The sequence below is a fragment of the Hydra vulgaris genome, chromosome 14 (assembly GCF_038396675.1).
Source record: "Hydra vulgaris chromosome 14, alternate assembly HydraT2T_AEP".
Lineage (NCBI taxonomy): Eukaryota > Metazoa > Cnidaria > Hydrozoa > Anthoathecata > Hydridae > Hydra > Hydra vulgaris.
This window is the reverse complement of record NC_088933.1, coordinates 20,037,501-20,058,676: the sequence shown is the minus strand read 5'-3', so window position 1 is coordinate 20,058,676 and position 21,176 is coordinate 20,037,501. Positions and strand designations below refer to the sequence as shown.

At 30.2% G+C, this 21,176-nt stretch overlaps 2 protein-coding genes across 4 annotated transcripts in view; one reads left to right on the top strand and one right to left on the bottom strand.

Moving 5' to 3' along the window:
* LOC100200864 (uncharacterized) overlaps positions 1 to 21,176 on the top strand; it is a 78,301-nt gene that overhangs the window by 50,422 nt on the left and 6,703 nt on the right. For all 3 annotated transcript variants that reach the window (XM_065818188.1, XM_065818186.1, XM_065818187.1), the window contains 4 exons: positions 12,494 to 12,573; positions 12,645 to 12,731; positions 13,044 to 13,134; positions 13,452 to 13,671. In XM_065818188.1, the coding sequence (XP_065674260.1) occupies positions 12,494 to 12,573; positions 12,645 to 12,731; positions 13,044 to 13,134; positions 13,452 to 13,671 (478 nt within the window). The remainder of the gene's footprint in view (positions 1 to 12,493; positions 12,574 to 12,644; positions 12,732 to 13,043; positions 13,135 to 13,451; positions 13,672 to 21,176) is intronic.
* Positions 8,065 to 9,205, bottom strand: LOC136090624 (uncharacterized). The gene is made up of 2 exons (XM_065817426.1): positions 8,524 to 9,205; positions 8,065 to 8,318 (listed from the first exon to the last, which is right to left on the bottom strand). The coding sequence occupies exons 1-2, from the start codon at positions 8,906 to 8,908 to the stop codon at positions 8,158 to 8,160; spliced, it is 546 nt and encodes a 181-aa protein (XP_065673498.1). The 5' UTR covers positions 8,909 to 9,205; the 3' UTR covers positions 8,065 to 8,157.

The window sequence follows — 21,176 nt, the reverse complement described above, 5'->3', positions numbered from 1 at the left end:
TCTAAACCTATCATTCACTTATATTCGTGGTCTTCGAAGTAACTTTTCTTCTGTTGAATCTTATCTCTTGCAAAGTTCACCAGACCTACTTGCTCTTTGTGAGACTAATTTGAGGTCAGCTGTCTCATCTTGCGATCTTAGTGTTGATGGTTATCTTCCTTTAATTCGTAAAGGCTCCAATAGTCACATACTTGGCCTGGGCATTTACATTCATAAGAATTCACCCATTTGTTGGGAAACTAGGTTTGAATCCACAGATTATTCTTTTATGTGCTTTTATTTAGCACCACTTCACTCTATTGCCTTTCTCTTTGTTCTATATCGCTCTTCTTCACCTCAAAACTGCACTATTTGATGTTATTTCTAATGATATAGACCAAGCCTTCTCTCTTTATCCATCAGCCAATATCATTGTTGTTGGTGACTTTAATACTCATCACACCGAATGGCTTGGCTCTAGTGTCAGTGGCTCTGCAGCCATTAAAGCCCACAACTTTACCCTTTCTTTTGCTTTCCAGACAACCTAAATCATTTACCTTCTCAACTCAAATTATGTCTTGTTTCTGATCTTAGTCAGTGCTCAGTTTCTCCACATTCAACCCTAGGTGTTTCTGATCACAGTTTGATCTCTCTAAAACTAATATCTCATTCTTCTTCATCATCTGAATCCCTGTATCATCAAACCTCATACAACTTATATACATCTTAAAGCTGACTGGGACTCTTCGTGATGGCCCTAGAAATCTTTCGTCTTCCTGCTGACAAATGCGCTTCTTACATAACTTCGTGGATTTAGGCTGGCATAGAATCTTTTGTTCCCTCTCGACGATCCCAGGTCAAGCCTCACTCTTCTCCATGGTTTTCCTCACATTGTGCTGCTGCAATTTCCAATCGAAACCATTACTTTCATATCTATCAGCAAAACGATTCTCCAGAAAACAGATGTCTGTTTATTACTGCAAGAAACCATTGTAAAAAGGTTTTGTCTAACGCTAAAGCCTGCTATTCTCAGGTCATGAAATATTGTATTTCATCGCAAAAACTAGACTTTCGTGACTTCTGGAGAACCTTTAATAGTATCAATAATAATCTTTAATTCCACCTCTATTGTATGGCTCTGACTTTGTCAATTCACCTGAAGACAAAGCTGAATTGTTTGCTAAGAACTTTTCATCAATATTATCGCTTGATTCCACTAGTTGCGTTCTACCTGATTTAGCTATTAAACAGGTTGATTTATTGCTTTACATTTGTATCACTCCAGCTTTTGTATCAAAAGTTATTTCCTGCTAAGATTCTTCTACAGCTTGTGATCCGGACAACATACCTGTTATAGTCTTGCAGAAGTGTTCTTCGGAGCTGTTGTCTATACTTTCAAAACTATTCAACAAGTGCTTATCAGAGTCTTGTTTTCCAGCCTGCTGGAAAACGACATCTGTTATCCCTATTTTCAAAAGTTCTGGAAAGCGATCTAATTTGTCTAACTACTGTTCCATTAGTCTTCTTTCTATCATAAGCAAGGTTTTTGAATCTTTTATTTAAAACCAGTTAATCTTGAATCTAATAACTTTCTGATCATCAATATGGATTTCGATCTTCTTGTTTTACAGCTGATTTGCTAGCAGTAATAACCTATAGGTTTTATCATGCATTAGATAAAGGCGGAGAGGTTAAGGCCATTCCTTTTGACATTTCTAAAGCTTTTGATAAAGTTTGGCATGCTGGTCTTCTCTATAAGCTTTCTTCTTACGGTGTATCTGGAAACATCTTTAAGATTATTGAATCCTTCCTTTCCAATCATAGTATAAAAGTTGTCCTCGATGGACAGCACTCTTCTTTTTATTCTGTAACTTCAGGGGTTCTTCATGGTTCAATCCTTGGCCCTATACTCTTTAATTTCTAAGGTGGCATTGTTCGCTGATGATACTACCATTTATTCTTGTCATGATAAGATAACAACACTCTCTCATTGCTTGGAGGGTGCATTTGAGCTTTAAAAGAATCTCACTTCTGCTACAGCATGGAGCTCACAGTGGCTGGTGAACTTTAATTCAGATAAAACTCAATTTTTTTCAGCCAATCTCAAATCGTTATTGTATGGAATACTGTTGCCATATCTGGAGCGGATCTTCTAATGATGCCCTTTCTCTTTTAGACAAGGTGCAAAAACGCATTGTAAACATAGTTGGACCTGCTCTTGCAGCCAACCTCCAACCATTATCACATTATCGAAATGTTGCTTCTCTTTCTCTTATCTATAAATACTATAATGGGCACAGCTCCAAAGAGCTAGAGTTTCTTGTGCCATCTATTAAAATTCATTCTCATGTTACTCTTCATTCAATTAAGTCTCATCCTTTTTCTGTGACTATTCCTAAGTGCTCTAAAAACTCTTATTGGTCTAGTTTTTTTCCTCGACCATCAGTTCTTTGGAATTCTCTTCCTTCATCTTGCTTTTCTGATTCATATAATTTGCAATCTTTTAAGTTGTCTGTCAATTGTTACTTTGTTCTACAATCTTCATTTTTTCTCTTCCAGTAACTTCCAACTCTAATTAGTGGTTGCTTGCAGCCTTGTTCAAAGCAAATATGTTAAAAAGTATATATATATTAGGGGGGCATCAATGCATTGACCGTTTAGTTGATACTTGGCATCGGTCCTGGTAACCATCGGCCTATGCAAATCATTTTTTAAAATCAGTTTTTTTATTATTATGTTTCTATATTGTATGCAAAAATACAATTTTTCATTAACGAACTTAATAGGAGAACACTTATCAAAACTTTTTCATTTTACACTGTGTTGCAACAATTAAGAAACTCATCAGAAATCAATAATATATTATTTGCTCTGTATTTTGTAAAATACGTTTAAAATTATTTCTACATATATATATATATATATATATATATATATATATATATATATATATATATATATATATATATATATATATATATATATATATAGATCTATAGTTTGTTGGCTTTGGGAAGAGCGGAAGGAAAAAAGTGATTCTTACGCCAACATATACGTCACTTTTAATTACTTTTAACTTTCGTCCAACATTTCCGTGTTGGACGAAAGTAAAAACCATTAATTTAATTACAAATTAATCGTTTTTTAAAAAAACCACAAAAACGCAAATTTAATTGACCGGAATGTTTTTAAAAACATTCTGAATGTTTTTAAAACATTTTGAATGTTTTTAACAATATAAACAATGTTTTTATTTTTATTTTTTTTAATAAAATGTTTTTATTTTTATTTTTTTTACTGTAAATCATGTGCGGAGTGTTGCTACATCGACTGACAAATAGCCTGACTCGCAAGGGAGTGCTGCTACATCGACTGACAAATAGCCTGACTCGCAAGGGAGTGCTGCTACATCGACTGACAAATAGCCTGACTTGCAAGGGAGTGCTGCTACATCGACTGACAAATAGCCTGACCCGCAAGGGAGTGCTGCTACATCGACTGAGGGTTTGGTTGGGGCAGGCAGTCTATCATTATTAAAAAAAAAAATTCCGGTCTTGCATTTTAATTTTTACTTTTTGTCAACAAAATATGGAAAAAAACATTCGGACAACATCTAAGGGTTCTATATATATATATATATATATATATATATATATATATATATATATATATATATATATATATATATATATATATATATATATATATATATATATATATATATATATATTCAATTATATTCTTGGATTTCAACTAATAAAATTAAATTAAAAATAAATCAATAATGAACAAAGCAACTAAGCATTAGACAAACTTTATCAAATAAACAAGCATTAACATTGATAGTTAACATTATATTTGAAAAAAAATCCTTATTTACCTATTAATAAAAATCAAAAAGAGTACAAATTCGAATTTAGGGCTAATGCTGATACATTGGTATTGACCTGTACCAATCGGCATCGGCCAAAAGTAGGCATCGGTGCACCCCTAATGTGTATATATAGAGGTTAAGTTCAAACAAAAAAATATATCCTAGGGTCATTTCATATTTTTTGGATCCGTACTGACCTCTACTTTCAGAAAATAACATCAAGGAAAAAAATTTTCGGGGTTATAGAAAAAAAAATACATTTTTGTAAACACATCAAAAGGCCTGTATTTTTCTTTTTATGTACAATAAATATTTTATTTGATCAATTATTCCAAGGCTAATACATATTTTAAAAGTTTTAAAATATTCATAATAGACAAAGCTTTTATTCGATGGATAATATGTTTTCATCAATTATGGTTACTAAGTTATTGAAGGAAATGTAAAAATAAATACTTTGGAAAACATTTTGATCTGGGTTTTTTTATGTGCCAACATTTATTAAGAACATCTATTTAATGTTTTGTATTCTTGTTTATAGAAAAGAAAATTAGTTTATATATATGTATTAAATTATTACAACAAATTATGTTAAACTGTGTGTAGTATCGTAGTAGTTCTCGTATCGTTGTTTCAACTATTGAGTTTAGCGCTACAACTTTTATTCTATTAAAGCAAGAATTCCCTGTGCAGAATCAATCTCCAAGGGAATAGTTTACCAATCATTATAGAGAGTTTTTCATATAATTCTCCAACAGGAATTGCTTGTAATGCAATTGTTAATCATTATTCTAAACAAGTATTAGAAATAATTATCAAGAATGAATTGGTTTCATAATGTTACTGTTATAACAATTATTAGATATCCATTTTTTATTTTTAAAATTTAAATTAACTTTTAAGTTGCAATTTCAGGAAATCCATGAAAATTTTTGAAAGTCAACCACTAAACCCAATATTTCCTTTAATATATTTGCCAAAACTCTATATTTTGTGCCACCAGTACTTCAATGATACCTAAGCAGGAATTAAACCACAAAGAGAACTGAAAAAAAGTCTGGATTGTGTGCTTTGAGAAAGACAAAACAATAAGAGAAATCAATCGCCCAACCTATAGAAGACTTGGCTAATAAACATTATCCTTCTAGTATCTGTCCTTGCAACAGATACTAGAAGGATAATGTTTTGAGCTCATTAAAAAAGGTATAAAAGAACCTGAAGCTCTTCCAGCATTATGATTTTTCAGGAATAAGAATTTCCATTATTACAAGAAGTAAACCTACATGTGAATGTAAATTTTGTGTTGTTGTGAGGAAAACTCTCCAGGATCAGGAAAAAATCAAAAAAAAGGCAGACTGTGACCAATTGTATTCACTGAACTAATTCTGCCACCTCCCCTACCTATACCTATATGCCAAACATGTCTATTTACAGTGGGACATGGTTAATACACTCCTACAATATCTCAATTTACAGGAATAATCTTGAGACAGCACTGTCTAGAGGTAAGTGTGTATGTATATCAGGCTTAAAAAAGGAATGACATGCGATCGAGCGCTATTGCTAACCATGCAAAAATGATTTATTTTTTTGACAACTTGACCACGACTGTTTATGTTTTAGAAATGATTTTAGAAATGCGCTGAAAAAATAAACACTAAGCTAAATTTAAACTAGGAAGAAAATTAAAATTAAAAAACTGAAGAGAAAAGAAAACATTTCCTAATGAAAAAGAAAGTATATAAGCACTAAAATAAAACTCAAAAAACTCAAACTTGAAGCGAAAATTACTTTTTGTAATGTTTTAAAAAGCATTTGAAATAAATTACTTTAAACATATCTTTTGAAATGTTTTATTAAAGTTATGCAAAATGTTTTTACAAGTTACTTAATGAATGTTAGTTTAATGAATAAACAAATTTTATTTAAATTATTGAAAAGTGTTATATATATTATTTTCAAATTGTTTAAACGTTTTTTTATAAAGCTTTATAAAGCAAAAAGCTTTTTATAAAGCAAATAAAGTTTTTATAAAGCTTTAAAAAAAATTGTTTAAAAAAATAACATAATCTTTTTGAAATAGTAATTTTTAATCACTTCACGCTCTGAATAGTAAATCAAGTTAAAAAGATAAGGTTTTAAACAATTTTTTGTAAACATTTCATTACTACAAAAGATTTAATTTGATTTAAAATAACTTAAAAAAAAATTAATACCTTTTAAAAGATTTTTAGAAAGGCATGGAAAAATAGTTTCAAATGTTTAAATTTATCATAAAAAATACATGCCTATATATAAAAAATTTAAATATAAAATTTTTTATTAATTTACACAAAATAAAATATAGTATTATGTATGTATATACAATTTTTAATGGTACAAATATAATATATTTCAGATGAGAGGTACAGAGCTTTTTTGTACTAAAATCCTAAAGCAGAAATCTGAAGTGGAAGCAGTGATTCAATAAAACTTGCTCGCTTAAGAGTTTTTTGAACCCAGTTTAAAATAAAAAACTTGAGTTTCAAGACTGTGTTCTGGATCATTTCTTTGATGTTGCAGAACTTTAAATCAATAAGCAAACAAAATGTTTATACAAATATGTTTGAGCTAATAATACAACTAGTAGAAAAAAGAGAAATATCCCCAGAATATATTTTAAAGATTTGAATAGATGGGGGTAGAGGATTTCTAAAGGTTTGTTTAAGTATTATTGATTGTGGTGTGAATGAACTTAAAACTAAGTTCTCATACAGAGAGAGAATAAAACAGAACAAGCTCAAGGACAAAGGAGAAAGAAACTTGGGGATTGCAACTAAGAAGTATTTTTTAGCATTTGACTTTAAGCTTGTGAATATTTATTTTGGCATTGAAGCAGCTTCTTTTACTCACCCCTGCAGTTGCTGTCAAAGCAAGACATGCAGAATTTAATAATCTGTAGTTGCAGAAGGTAATTAGGAATTGGTTTGGCATTATACATTTTTTTTTTTTACAGTTTAAACTAGTGATGTAAATTTTCTGGTAAACTTTGATTCAAAATTTACCGGTAAAACTTACCGGTAAATTTTAAATAGAATGGGTAAATTTTCCTTTAAATTTTTTTTTTCAAGTAACATTTGTTATTTGTAAAAACCAATAGTGGTGTAGTGGTAGACCGCTCGCTTCATAAGGGATTAGTTCTGAGTACAATGACTGCCACAACAGCCCTTAACTTGTTTCTCTGCATAACAGCTCTATTATTTAAGGTTTATGTAAAGGAATTGAAAAGTTAAGAGAGGGTTATATGAAAACTATATTAGGGTTGTATTTTTAATATAAGACTATATCAAAAATTAATAAACAAAAATTAGTATTCTCCTTGACTATAATAGCATACTTTGCCTTTACATTAATCATCATATTAAGACACAACTCTACTCGCTATTCCAACAGAATTCTTTATTACCAAAAATAATTTATTTTCAAAAAATATATAAGTGAAACACAACGTTTTTGATCTGCAGTTCATTTAAGTTCTTCTTGTATTTTCCACATTGTACAATAAAAAAAAATTTAAAGAGGTTTTTATGTAAGATAAGAAAACAAAGCCCTATGACAGAATTTGACCTTCTACAAAAAAATATAGTTTTTAATTTTGACCTAAAGTGTATTTTAGGTCAATTTAGACTACACCAAAACCTTAATAATGTTGTTGCACTGCACCAACCTAGCTAGAGCCCTGCCTTGTTAAAACATACTTCACAATAGACACTATACCAAATGCCTTTATTTCATGTTGCTGGTTTTACATATTTATTCTGCCGGCTATACCAGGACCTGATCTTCCATAAGGCACGGGCCTAGGGCCCCCTTATTTTCAACTTTTAATAATTTTTTAGCTCATCAGAATTTTCTGACGTAACAGTAGAATTTAAAAATATTTATTTTAATTTTTAAATAGTTTAATCTTTTTGATGGCCTCGATGATTCTTGGGTAGCTGGTCATAGGTCAACTCAAACTTTCCTCTTTCAGGATTCAATAAATGAGGACACATATGGTCATTCACATAATTTCGACAAGGGGGCCCCATATTGTGTTGTGCCTATAGTACGTGTTGTTCTAGATTGGGCCCTGGATTATATACTACAATCTGGAGTTACTAACACTTTTTCGATTACATGTGTATAAAAAAGACTTCATATAGAATTGTATAAACAAATAGGCAGCAGATTAAATAAATTTATATTTCACAAATTATATACTTACATCTGTATGATAAAATATAATACATATGATAAAATAAAGATATTATTAAACTGCCAATTCAAAAATAAACTTCAGCTTGATCATTATTATCTTCGTCAGAATTACTTCCTTCAAAACCCTCTGTGACTAAATCACCATCTGATTCAGAATCAGAGCTATCCAATGAAGATACCACTGAGACCGGTTCCATTCGCTGGATCTTACGAGGTGGTTGTGAATCTAAAGAAACTTGTACTTATGTATAATTTAATTTTAATAAGTTATAATATTTTCATTAAAGGTGAAGGAAGAACATTTTACATTGTATATTGAAATGGTTACATAATGAATAATACTCTTTTACATCAGAACCAAAATATAGAAAAACAATTATTCAAAACAAAGACTTTGCATATGTATGGTGATTATGTACTTTCAATGTTACCTTTTAATGTTATTATGGAAGAAAAGTTCATATCTATAGGACCATCAATGAACTGGAGCGCTGTATGAGTCTGCTTCTTTTTCTTTCTCACAGATTGTTGTACTTTGATATTATATGCAACTTTTGTTACTGTTGCGCTTAGATCATTCGCCAGTCTGTTACGCTTCTTTGTTTTTTGCAGTGCGTATTCTTTATTGCTGCGCTCAACTACAGCTGATGAGGCAGGTAATGATAGTAGCTTAAATGCAATATTCTGTAAAGGTTGCCCTCTACAGAATGCAGACCACCAATGTAAGGGGTCAATGGTAATATCAACAGCTTCCCAAATCAATTTGTTGCCATAAACCTCTCCAGATTGGGATTTAAAAGACATAAAATCTTTCATTATGTCCCCACTTAATGATTAAAATTCTAATCCTATTTTGACAATGGTTGAGAGACCCTGACTTTTTTCTGATTCTATCAAATCATTTTCCATGAATCTAGGATCCAAAAGATTTGCTGCTTTTTGAATATCACGCACACTGAATTTTCTATGTCTTTCAACAGCTTCAGTTATTAACTTTATTTCATCTCGAGGAATTTCACAGTCACTATTTAATAACACTTCTTTAAAGTTGTTGGCAACATAGTTCCATAAACAATGCATTACAGACGCATGAACAAGATCTCCTTCTGCAGATTTAACTGCATTTCGAAGTGATACCAGTAATTGCTCGCAAAACACACTCATTGACCAAAATGAAACAGTATCGTGTAAAGTATTCTTCACAGAATTTAGTTTTGCTTTATCAGGTGCACTTGTAGCATAAACTCGAGCATCTGAAATTAAAATACGCAAAATATCTTGAAGATCATTATTTCTTTTGATCATAGTAAATGCAGTTGACCATCTTGTCGGCATACTTTGTAGGCAAACAAGTTTAGACTTTTTCGATGTCATTTGATGTTCTAACATTACATGCTTTAAAACTTGCTTCTTTCGAAAGAAACCAGACACTTTCTTGTGTTAAAGGTGGTTAAACTGAATAGAGGGAATCTTAAGTATATCTGTAGCCAGGAATTCGAGTGCGTGTGCCCCACAGCCATTACAAAAAATTTCTGGGTGATCATATTGTAACAGCTCCCATGCCTTTGTCATATTTGATGCATGGTCAGATATAAAGGCAATAGGTTTAACATGAACTTTCTTAATTACAGAGTTGGTAATATTGAATATATATTCTGCTGAATGACGGTTGCATTCGGGATGAAATGACTTGAGAAATATGGGTTTTGGGGTAGAAAGAAGAAATTGTATATGATTATCATTACAAACATCTGACCATCCATCAGACATCAAAACACACCCAAGAGACTTTTTTATCAGAATTGCATTTTCACTTTCAATCTGTAAATGCCACAATTTTAGCAAAGGCCCTGCGAGTTTATATCGAGATGGCGGATTCCAAGCAGGTCTTAGTTTTTTAAAAAACTCTATCCATAATGGATTATCAGCCATCGAAAATGCAGTTGCAGTTCCATAGGTTGCTTTTGCAAAAGTTATTTCTAAATCCTTTTGGTGTTTCCGGTCACAAGTATCCATCCAGTGTTTTACACCAGGTAAATTATGACCTGATAATGAAGAAGATCTTGGAAAAAGTTATGTAGCAGTTGCATCTACTGATAAAGAAATCAAAACAGATTGATTACTAGCAGAAGGCGTTACTACAGAAAAATTTACTCGATTATGAAAAACTGTATCATTATTATTGCTTACTATATTTTTGGAAACTTCTGGAAACAATTTTAATATATATTGAAAGTTAAATATATGTGGAAAATAATAAAGGATTTTTTAACAATAAAAAATCTTACTTTAACTGCCGGCCCAGTAAAAATGAACTTTTGAAGCAAAATAAATTTTATGCAGAAATGAAATGTTGAAACTTACCTTCAATATTGCCTTCAATATTGCAAATGAAGTTGAAAAGTTTTCTTACTATTTATTATGTAAAACAACGCGCAAATAGACCATAATATGTATAAAGATGTATAAAGCGGAATTAAAACGCTTACAGCATTTTGTGATATAGATGAGGATGATACTAAAAATTCTTACAAAATAAAACTGAAACCCATATTAAACTTTTATGAAACCCACAAAAAAAAAAGAAAAATGCCTCTAATTTCCCAATTTGCTGACGTGTGATAAATATCCAAGTCCTATTTTGACAAATGAGCATATCTAAAAAAAAGGTCCTAATTTATCAAATGGGGGTATGTCAACCTAAAAGTTTTTGTAAATGTCCGCATTCACTGACTGAGCATTCCACTTTTCATAACTCTTTTTTTTTTTTTTCAAAAAAAGTTCATTTAATCGAAAACTTTTTTTTTTTCAAAAGTAATTCAACTTATCGAAGTTCTTTTTTTTCAAAAATTTAATTACCTTTGTAAAACTTTTTTTTTTTTTTCAAAAATAATTTTGCTAATTGAAATGGTTTTTTTTTTTTTTTTTTTTTTTTTCGAAACTCTTTTTTTTTTTGGAAATTTATTTAACTTTTCGAAATTCAACTTATATTTAAAAATTAATTTAGTATATTTTTTGTTTTCAACTTATATTTAAAAATTAATTTAGTATATTTTTTGTTTTCAACTTATATTTAAAAATTAATTTTTTGTTTTCAAAATTAAATTTTTGAAATTATTTTAGCTATTCGATAGTTTTCGAAAGTTTTTACAAAATCCGAAAAAAAAGGTTTTAATCCATAACGTTTTAATCAAAAATTTTCGAAAGTTGTGTTTTCAAAAATAAACCCTACTTTTTTTTCTTGAAATCTTTTTCCTTGGTGTTATTTTCTGAAAGTAGAGGTCAGTACAGATTCAAAAAAGTATAAGCCGGGGACATTTTTTTTGGTTTAAACCTGGGGTGTGATGGTTCAAGAAAAATGTCAAAACTTGATCTTACTTTTTTGTGTTCCTTTTGCTAACATAATATTTCAGCTGTAGTTTAGGGCATTCAAACATGTTTGTGTTCGAATGTCAAAATTTCAATTTTCAAGTTTGAACTTTTAAAATTTAATAATAAAAATGCTTTTTTGGTTACTTTGTTAAATTAAACAAAATTTTAAGTATTTTTTAATGTTGTTGAATGCCAGCTCTAGCCCAATAAGCGACATTGATAAGGAAGGAGGCGTGAACTTCTAGTTAAATGCTCTCCGTGGTCTCAGTGATAAGATCGTAAGGACTTCTGGGAGCACCTAAAATAACGAAGAAAAAATGTTCCATAAATGTGTGAAATAATACAGTAGTTAAGATAATTATGATAATCTTCCATTTAGATAACCAATTGTTATCTAAATGGAAGATTATTATTTTATATCTTGATTTTCCTGCCTTTATAGCGCACAGCGTTTTCAGAAAAAAAAAGAAAAAACGAAGAATAATGAAAAAAAAGATGCCTCATACCAAATGTGGCACTCCCTTGCGCAGCAGGCTAGTCAATATATGTACTGCAAGATAGTCAATGTATGTACTGAAGCCCCAGGCAGTAGGCTATTTCAGTGTGATTTTGGAGGTGTTATTTAAACATTTATATATTATATATATTAGGCATTTATATATTATATATATATATATATTATTCATATATTTTATATATATATATTTATATATATATATATATATATATATATATATATATATATATATATATGTATACATACATACATACATACATACATACATACATACATGCATATATACACAACCCTCAGAATTAGGGTCGGCAATGCCGACCTAAAAGTGTTTGAATTAGGCAAAAAATTGCCAACATTATTTCTATATTTTATGGACCTTTGAGAGTAAGACCTTTGTATAAAATTTTTTTTGCCAACCTCTAAAAGATTAAGGTCGGTAAATTATTGCCGATCTCATTTTTCCTAATTCTGAGGGTTGTATACATATATACATATACATAACTTATTCATAGGTTTTGCAGAAAAGAGTCTTTTTAGTTTGGCTTTTTCTTCAATGATGTGCATTTCATCACTCGAAGAAGTTAATAGAATTGTAAGGAAAATTATTTAGTGTTTTATAAATTTAATCATTAAAAATGATTTAAATGGATGATTAATTTTTAGATAACTCAAGAAAACAGACTTATGTTTACCGTCAATGATATTATTGAGGGTAGATATTTTGTAGCATGCTTAGCTAATTGGTTTCAGGTATTATCAATTTTTTATTCAAAACAGTTATTATTTATTATATATTTGTGTGTAATTATATTTTACTAAGGACTTTGAAGGATGCTCATAAAGCATCACTAATGGTATTATACTAAAAGTTGGGATTGAGCAAAAGTTTTGTATTGAACAAGTTTTTAATTAGTGTTGTTTACCAAACAGGATCAACAAAGTTATAGATATAAAGTTTATGTTGGTAATAAATGGGTCATGTAAATTATTATGATTTAAATAAATTTTTAATTTCGTATTGTATTTCATATTTAAAATAACATGTTATTAATGAAATAATAGAAAACTGAAGAGCTAAAGAATACTTGTACAATTGTGGTGGTAGATGAAGGAGATAATCCACTTGAACTTACAAAAAAATTATCAAACTGTGGTAAATATATCTTTTAATCTTTTTCAAATTTTAATGCACTTAATACAGTGCTCAATCAGTAAAAGAAATTATAGCCTTGAGATCTTAAACAAAAGTGTTTATAAGATATTTATATTGCTACTCTAATCTTTCAATAAAAAGTATTAAGTCGTCTAATGAAAAAATAACAAAAAATAAAAATATTAAAATCTCTTTCATTTTATTTAATTTAAAACATTCACTTTCAAGTAAAAAAAAATCAATCACTTACAAAAGTATTTCAAATATTATTTCGTTTTTACTATTTTATAAAATTTTTCTTTTTGTTAATATCTTAGGAGCAATTCATACAGCCAACAAGAAGCCTGTTAATGAAAAGTTCATCATAACTCTCAATATTGATTATATTGATAAAGCAGGATTTACTACTTTAGTTTTTGATTGGATGAATTTAGTTCAAATTGGAAATATAAACAGACGTATTGCACACCATTCTGCAGATGGTGAGTTATGTTTGCATAAAGATGCTATTGTGTTGGCATATGCTTCAAACAGCAAGTAAGGATATTTTTCATGTCTATAAATAAAATATAGCAAAAACATTTGCTAAAAAATATAATCTTTTTTTATTCTAAAAAGCGGAAAATAAACTTTTTAATTTGAATTTAATAGTTCAGTAAACTAAAGATTGACAGGTCTGCACAAGATTCATTTTGAAACAGAAATAAACTTTTTATGTAACATAAGTTAAACGAATCATAAAAATGTTTTCAAACGCTTTTAAACAATATGAATATTGGTTAATGCATGGTTATCACAGATCCTGATATTGCCAACCTAACTGACCCAAGAATGCCACCTATATTAATTGTGACACATAAAACCCCAATGATATGATATACTTGCTTGACTTCTAACATTACAAAATTTATTTTTCTCAATCTGATACTTTAACACTTCCAACTGAGAAATCCTGGCTCTTTTTAAAGTTAGAGCACAACGAGCTGGCTTATCTGCATATAATTTATATGAACTCAATATATCAAATAAAGTATCCATGCGTTCAGCAAATCTTGCTGTTGGTAATACACTTAAAGGAAGTAAATTTGTATTAGAGCAGCAATATAATGCAGAAGCAACTTGATCACTTAAAACTTGAGTGGCAAGTTTGACCTTCATAGATAAAAGAGGACCAAGAAACAATTTCACCATTAATGTCAATGTTATGTCTTCGTAAATTGTTTCTGATACTTTTTACTAAATGCGGAGGATCAAAAATAACATGAATATTTTTATCATTGGAAGGATCAGCAAAGTATGGTAAATTTTTGGAAAACCCAAGCAAACTTAAGACAGCTATATTAGTAGATCCTTGATCACAAACTACACATCTATGTGTAAACCAGTTTCTTGAACCTTAGAAATGATTTCACATAGTAAAGAAGCCAAGTCAGCTGATGATACTGTTGAATTAGTATAAAAATAAGCTATTGGTTGTTTCTATTTATTTGCCAAACCCTTAACCCTGTCACAATTTCAATCATACTTTAAATGCTGCTTTAATGACATCTCAACCATATCAAGATTGACATTACGATCAAGTGGATTCATTGCATCAGCACGTAACTTTAATAAAGAAAACAATCGAGCAGAAAAACCTTCTTGAAGATCTGAAAATACACGGACAAAAATAATAATAAACACGTTTGACTAAACAAAATATTGTTCACAAGACATTATAAGTTTGAGAACTATGAAACAGAATTCGCAAAGCCAAAACTTTGTCACAAACTTCCCTGAGTTTTCCTTTATTGACTCGTTTACTCATTTCTAATTGACTTTGTATGTGATAAGTATTTCCCGTATAACTCATGTATGTGATAAGTGTTTCCCGGATACATTTAAAATATGTTTTATAGACCTATCACAGTTATTTTTAGGGTTTTTGTTTGGATTTTAAATGTCAAACTTGTCTACGTAGTCTAGAATTTTTGACTTGCAATGTTAAAAGTAACCTTTGAAGTTTGTTAAAATTTATTATATTAGTAGACACTTTTCTCTCTAAATTACTATCTGAATTAACAGGTTAACAAACAACTTGCTTTTTCGCTGGAACTGAATGTCATTTAACTCGTGGTTTTCTTTTGCAACCAAGAAGCAGAGGATTTAGAATGTTAAAAATAGGAGGAATTGCTTATTGGAACAAACGTTTTCCACCATTATTTGTAGAATAATGTATTTTATTTTCAAAATGATTACTGCACAAATAAAAGTTTTTGTTTAAAAATACAAAATCTTTTTTGTCTAAGTCTTTCCTATGACAGTTGACGACCTACTGTTTACATTTTAAAATTAAACAATAAAAGAATATGTTTTAAAATACTACAATAATAATTTTTTAGGCTTTTTATGAAGAAAAAAAAGGTATTATAAATAATATATGAATTAGCTTGCCTTTTTTCGTCTTTAGGAAAACGAAAAAATTAAATGTCTTTACAATTTTTTCCACTCTTATTTCCACAGTTTAAGCAGCACGAAATGATGGCATTGTTATAATTAAGATCAAAATTCTTTTAGGTGCATACAAAAAGAGCTACTTGCTACTTATAAAATTCTGAGGTCTGGCAGGACATCCCAGAATGCTTTGCGATAAAATTACAACAAAGTATATATGAAATTATACATGACTGGATAGGCTTTGATGGTCAATGCTCAAATGAGCTATCTCTATCACGGTAAACCAAAACTCATTCCTACTTGGCTTCTTATTCAAAAAGTTGCATCCTTTTACTGTATTTATTCCTTCATGCTATAAAAAGTTGTATTAATCCAGTTTTTTTCCTTGCACATCAAAAAACCTTAGAACTCTTACCCATCTTTTTTTTTTTGTTTTCCTTTTTTATACGACTACAACTTTTCAAGTCTTCAGTTAACTTTTGTGTTTTAATCCTATCCTTTATTTTCTTTTGTGTTTTAATTTTTTGCTTGCAACCTTGTTGAAAGTAAAGAGTTTAAAGTATTATAAAAATTTTTCTAATGGGCGATGCGGAAGTTATCAAACAAATCTGAATTTAATTATTTAAGCATAGTAATTTGTTTTTGTGGTTTTATGCGTATGCATAAATGTTCTGTAAAATATAAACTCTAATATTTGAAACACAATTATTTAAAATGAGGTTAAATGCATCATTTTGAAAAGGAAGGATTTGCTCGAAGAAGAAGAAAACCAAATTAAAGGGAATTTTCATCAATCAAAAATGGGTCAATCAGAGAAAAATAGAAAAAATTTTAAATTCGGTGTAAATTAATCAACGATTGGTCATCAGTTAAAAAAATATGAATATTAAATATAAAAAACTTAAAAAGACTTCAAAATACACTATAGAACAACAATAAAAGGCAAAGAAAAGAAGCAGGAAACTAGTTAACCAACTCTATAACACAAAATCGCTTCTGGTCATTGATGATAAAAAATATTTTTGTTTTGCAGGGGACAATGTGCCTGGAAATTCTGGATACAACACAAACAACAAAAAAATATGCCCAGATAGTATTCATTTTATAGGAAAAGAGAAATTTCCAAAAAAATTATTAATGTGGATAGCCACATCTGCCCATGGTATGTTCGAGCCATTGTTTCACACTTCCAAGGCAGTAGCAATTAATTCATCAATCTATATTGATGAATGTTTTGAAAAACAACTTCTTCCATTCATTCACAAGTATCATGGAGACTTTAACTATTTATTTTAGTTAGGTTTAGCAAGTTCTCACTATTCTAAAGATTCTCTAAATTGGAGGATCATTACGTTGATAAAGAATCCAATCCCCCAAATGTGCCTCAAGCATAATTAATTGAAAACTTTTGGCACAGAATGTTTACAAGGAAGATTGGCAAGCTTCAACAGAGCAAGTTTTGATTGATCGAATTAAATTAAAACTACAAGGAATTAATTTAAATTTTTTATAGTTGCTTATGAAAGGCGCCAGAGAAAAATTGAGATCAAATGTCAAAAATTGAAATCAAATAGTCAAAAGTAAATGAAATTTTTAAGCTCATAAATCAAGAGAATGTAATACCAAAATTTGTTAGACGGCTGAGATCTAAAACTAATAAACCAGGTCCAATTCTTGTTGAATTAGCTGAGGATATTCTTTGCAACACAATATTAGCATCAGCTAAAAAATTGAGAAGTAATGTCGCACATAAAGATATTTATCTTAATCCAAATTTTGACTGAGGCTCAGAGACTCCAAGATTTTAACCTCAGAACTGAAAGAAATAAAATGAATTAAGCAAGACCGGACAATGACCCCTTTTGGTGTGGCATCCGTGGCAATAAGATCATCAAATTCAAAAAGAAATCAGATCAATAGTTGTATACATAATTCAGTTTCAGATTGCAATGAAATTAAAAAGCTGTCATGTTTATACCTAAACACTTCCTCTCTCGATAACAAGTTAAATGAGTTTAAAGTGGTAATTGAACAATACAAACCAAATGTAATTTGTGTGACTGAGACATGGTTTAAAAGTGATTCAGTTGTAAACATTGAAGGTTACCATCTGTACAGAAAAGACAGATCAGACGGACGAAAAGGCGGTGGCGTTTGTTCAACTAATTGATGCTGTTCTATATCCCTGCAAAACTAGAACAAGTGTGGGCAGTTGTTTATTTTGATAATGACAAGTATTTACTTGGATGTATCTACAGGCCAAATGATTTTTTGGATATAACAGAATTTGATGTAGATTTTTGGTCTGGCACGCAAATATATAGACAAAAATAAGTTCAAAGACTTACTTATCATGGGCGACTTCAATTTCCCATCAATCAACTGGTCAAATGTCTGTGTTGATGCAATTTCAAATGAGAATGGAATTGAATATAAATTAACAGATATTTTAAATGATAATTTTCTTTATCAGCATATTAACACACTAACTTTCCAGCTGTCAGATGAACAACTTGGGAGTACTTTAGATTTAATCTTTACAACTCAGTCAGCGAGTGTTAACGAAATAGTTCAAAATTTGTTCTGGGAAATATAACCAGAGGCCATCTTATAATATGTTTTAGTTTCATCTTGTCTGATAAAGCAATCCGTGACAATAAAAGTAAGCAAAGATTTATGTTTGCTAATTCCAATTTTGAACCAATATCTGATCTAATTTCAAATGTTGACTGGATACAATGCTTCAGTAACAAAAACGTACAAGAAATGTTTGATGAACTGATTTTTTATACTGAGGTGGCATGTAATTATTTCACTCCAATTAAAAAGACATTTAACTCTTTAAAAATTAGACCAGCCTGGGTTAATGCTAGGTTAAAGTTTCTTATTAGAAGCAAACAAAATTTAAGATATAAAAACTGCTCTTGTAAATGGAAAGACCCTGTTTTGAAATCTAAATTCAAAATGATATGCAAAAATGAAGCAGACGATATTTAAAAAGTGAGACAAAACTTTGAGTTTAATCTGGTAAAAAGAGCCATCAAGAATCCAAAGCTTCTCTACAGCTACATGAACAATCAACAAACAGTCAAAGATACTATAAAAGCATTAAAGGGAGAAAATGGTATAACCACTCAAAATTCAAAAGATATTGTTGATATCTTAAACAAAAATTTTCAAGCTGCATTTGTGAAAGAAGATGATGGTCCACTGCCTTCTTTTGATTTCTGGAACTACTGAAACATTCATTATGACAAATGAAGATTTTACATATGAAGATGTCTATCTAAGATTAAAAAACTTGAAAGATAACAAATCAAGTGGTGTTGATAATTTTCATTCAGCTATTTTAAAGAACTGTGCATCAGCCTTTGCTATTCCACTTACGTATATTTTTAAAAAATCGTTTAAAACCAGCAAACTGCCATTGCAATTTAGATCAGCAAATATCATTCCTCTGTACAAAAAAGGCAAAAAAACCTTAGCAAGAAACTACCGACCGGTATCACTCACCTCAAGTGCATGTAAAATAATGAAAGGTATAATCAGATGTTAACTTGAAATGTTTCTATATACAGTGGGTGCTCATATTATTAGAAACACTGTCTTTTTTTTGAAAATTATGTGTTAAAGGTTATTTATTATAGAAATAAAAAGGTTGCAGACTATTTTTTCGTAACTTTTGAGTGTTGCGGTCTATATTTATTACAAAAAACATACTTATTTATATTTTTTTTAAATAATTCCACTATTGCACAAGCAAAAGATTACATATTGGTGATTTATTTTAGTATTTTGTTATCCCTCCCTTGGCACTTATTACCGCTTCTACACGTCTTGGCATACTTTCTATGCATTTTATTGCATTATTTTGAATATCTATGTTATTGTGCCAGACTTTGATCATCTTTTCAATTAATTGTATTTTGTTGGTGATCATTTCAGAAGCAATTTCCCTTTTCATGATCTCCGACAGATTTTCAATAGGGTTTAAATCTGGTGAGTTTCCAGGCCATGGTAGCGCTTGAATTTTCTTTTCTTTTAGGTACTCTGTAACCTTCTTTGCTTTATGGCATGGGGCAGAATCATGCATAAATTTAAATTTTTGGTTCTTTGGGAACCATTCCTTCAACTGTGGTACCAATCTTGTGTCAAGAACTTTTATGTATTGGTCCTGGCGCATAGTTCCCTCAACGATATATAAGCGCCCTGTTCCATGTCCACTAATGACAGACCATACCATTATACTTAGAGGATGCTTTACACGTTCTAAGATGCAGTCTTTGTGGAATTTTTCTCCAGCTCGTCTACGCACAAACTGTGATTTGTTCATCAATATCTGGATTGTCGATTCATCCGAGAAACATACCTAAACAACATCAAAAAAACTTATAAGTCAAAGTTTTAATGTAGGCAAATCTCTAAATGGAATGTGTACAATTATAAATGAAGTACTTACATTTTTCCAGTCATCGACGGTCAAATGCCGATGACTTTTAGCCCAAGCAAGGCGTTTTTTTTGTAGCATTGCTAGAGTGAGCTTAGGCTTTTTAGCAGGTCGACAGCATCTAAATCCTTGTTCTTTGAGTCGGCGACGAACTGTCATTGGAGATACTGGTATTCCAGCATCTTGTATTAAAGTGGTTAGTATTCGCCTAGGCTTATTCCTATTTTCTAGGCAAATATCTTGTATTTTTCTATCGTCTCTTGGCGTTGTTAGCCGTTTTCTACCACAATGTCCTGTTCGTTGAGGAGTATAATCAGCATTTTTGTCCAGATTTTTTTTTATTCGGTTGACTGTTGCCACTGAAACCTTTGTCATTGATGCTATACACCTTTGATAATAGGAAGTATTCTTCAATAATGTTCCAACTTCTCTTTTTTTTGAGGGTGAAACATCTTTTGCCTTTCCCATATTGAACAAAACACGTGATTCTAGTAAACCGTTATAGAAGTCAAATTATATGTAAAAATATTGATTTAATCATGTTTAACTGTAAAAAATAGACACATAAATAGAACTCAATAACAAAACAATAAAAAAATCTTTGAAAACTTTAAAAAGAGAGCAATACACAAACAGCACTTCACGCGACAACAACACAGGTATAACTGCCAAAATTGTCAAAATTCGGGAAAAACCCTATAACTTCATAATGAGATGAAATGCAATGTTGCCAAACTCCCAGATTAAAGTAAAAGGTACATACATACTATTTGTAAAATTAAAAAAATTATTTTGTTAAAATGTTTTGTTAATTTTGAACTTTATTCACAAAGTTTTTAAAATTTGGTCGTGTTTCTAATAATATGAGCACCCACTGTAAGTTCAAACTAATAGTCAAGCAACAGCACGGTTTTTGTTAAAAATAAATCATGCTTAACGAATCTACTTGAAACACTTGATTTTATTTTAACCGCCTTAGAGAATGGTAGACCTGTTGATGTTATCTTTTTGGATTTTGCCAGGGCATTTGACACAGTGCCACATAAAAGATTGTTGCTTAAAATTACAGCTTATGGAACATCTGGTCTGACAATACAATGGATTGAAGCATTTTTAAAAGAAAGAAAACAAAGAGATGTGATAGGCGAAAATGTATCCT

Coding starts and splice junctions, on each gene's coding strand:
- LOC136090624 (XM_065817426.1), bottom strand. CDS start 8,908: ATGAAAGATTTTATGTCTTTTAAATCCCAATCTGGAGAGGTTTATGGC. Junction 8,319..8,523: donor TTCCATAATAACATTAAAAG/GTAACATTGAAA, acceptor AAGTTTCTTTAG/ATTCACAACCACCTCGTAAG.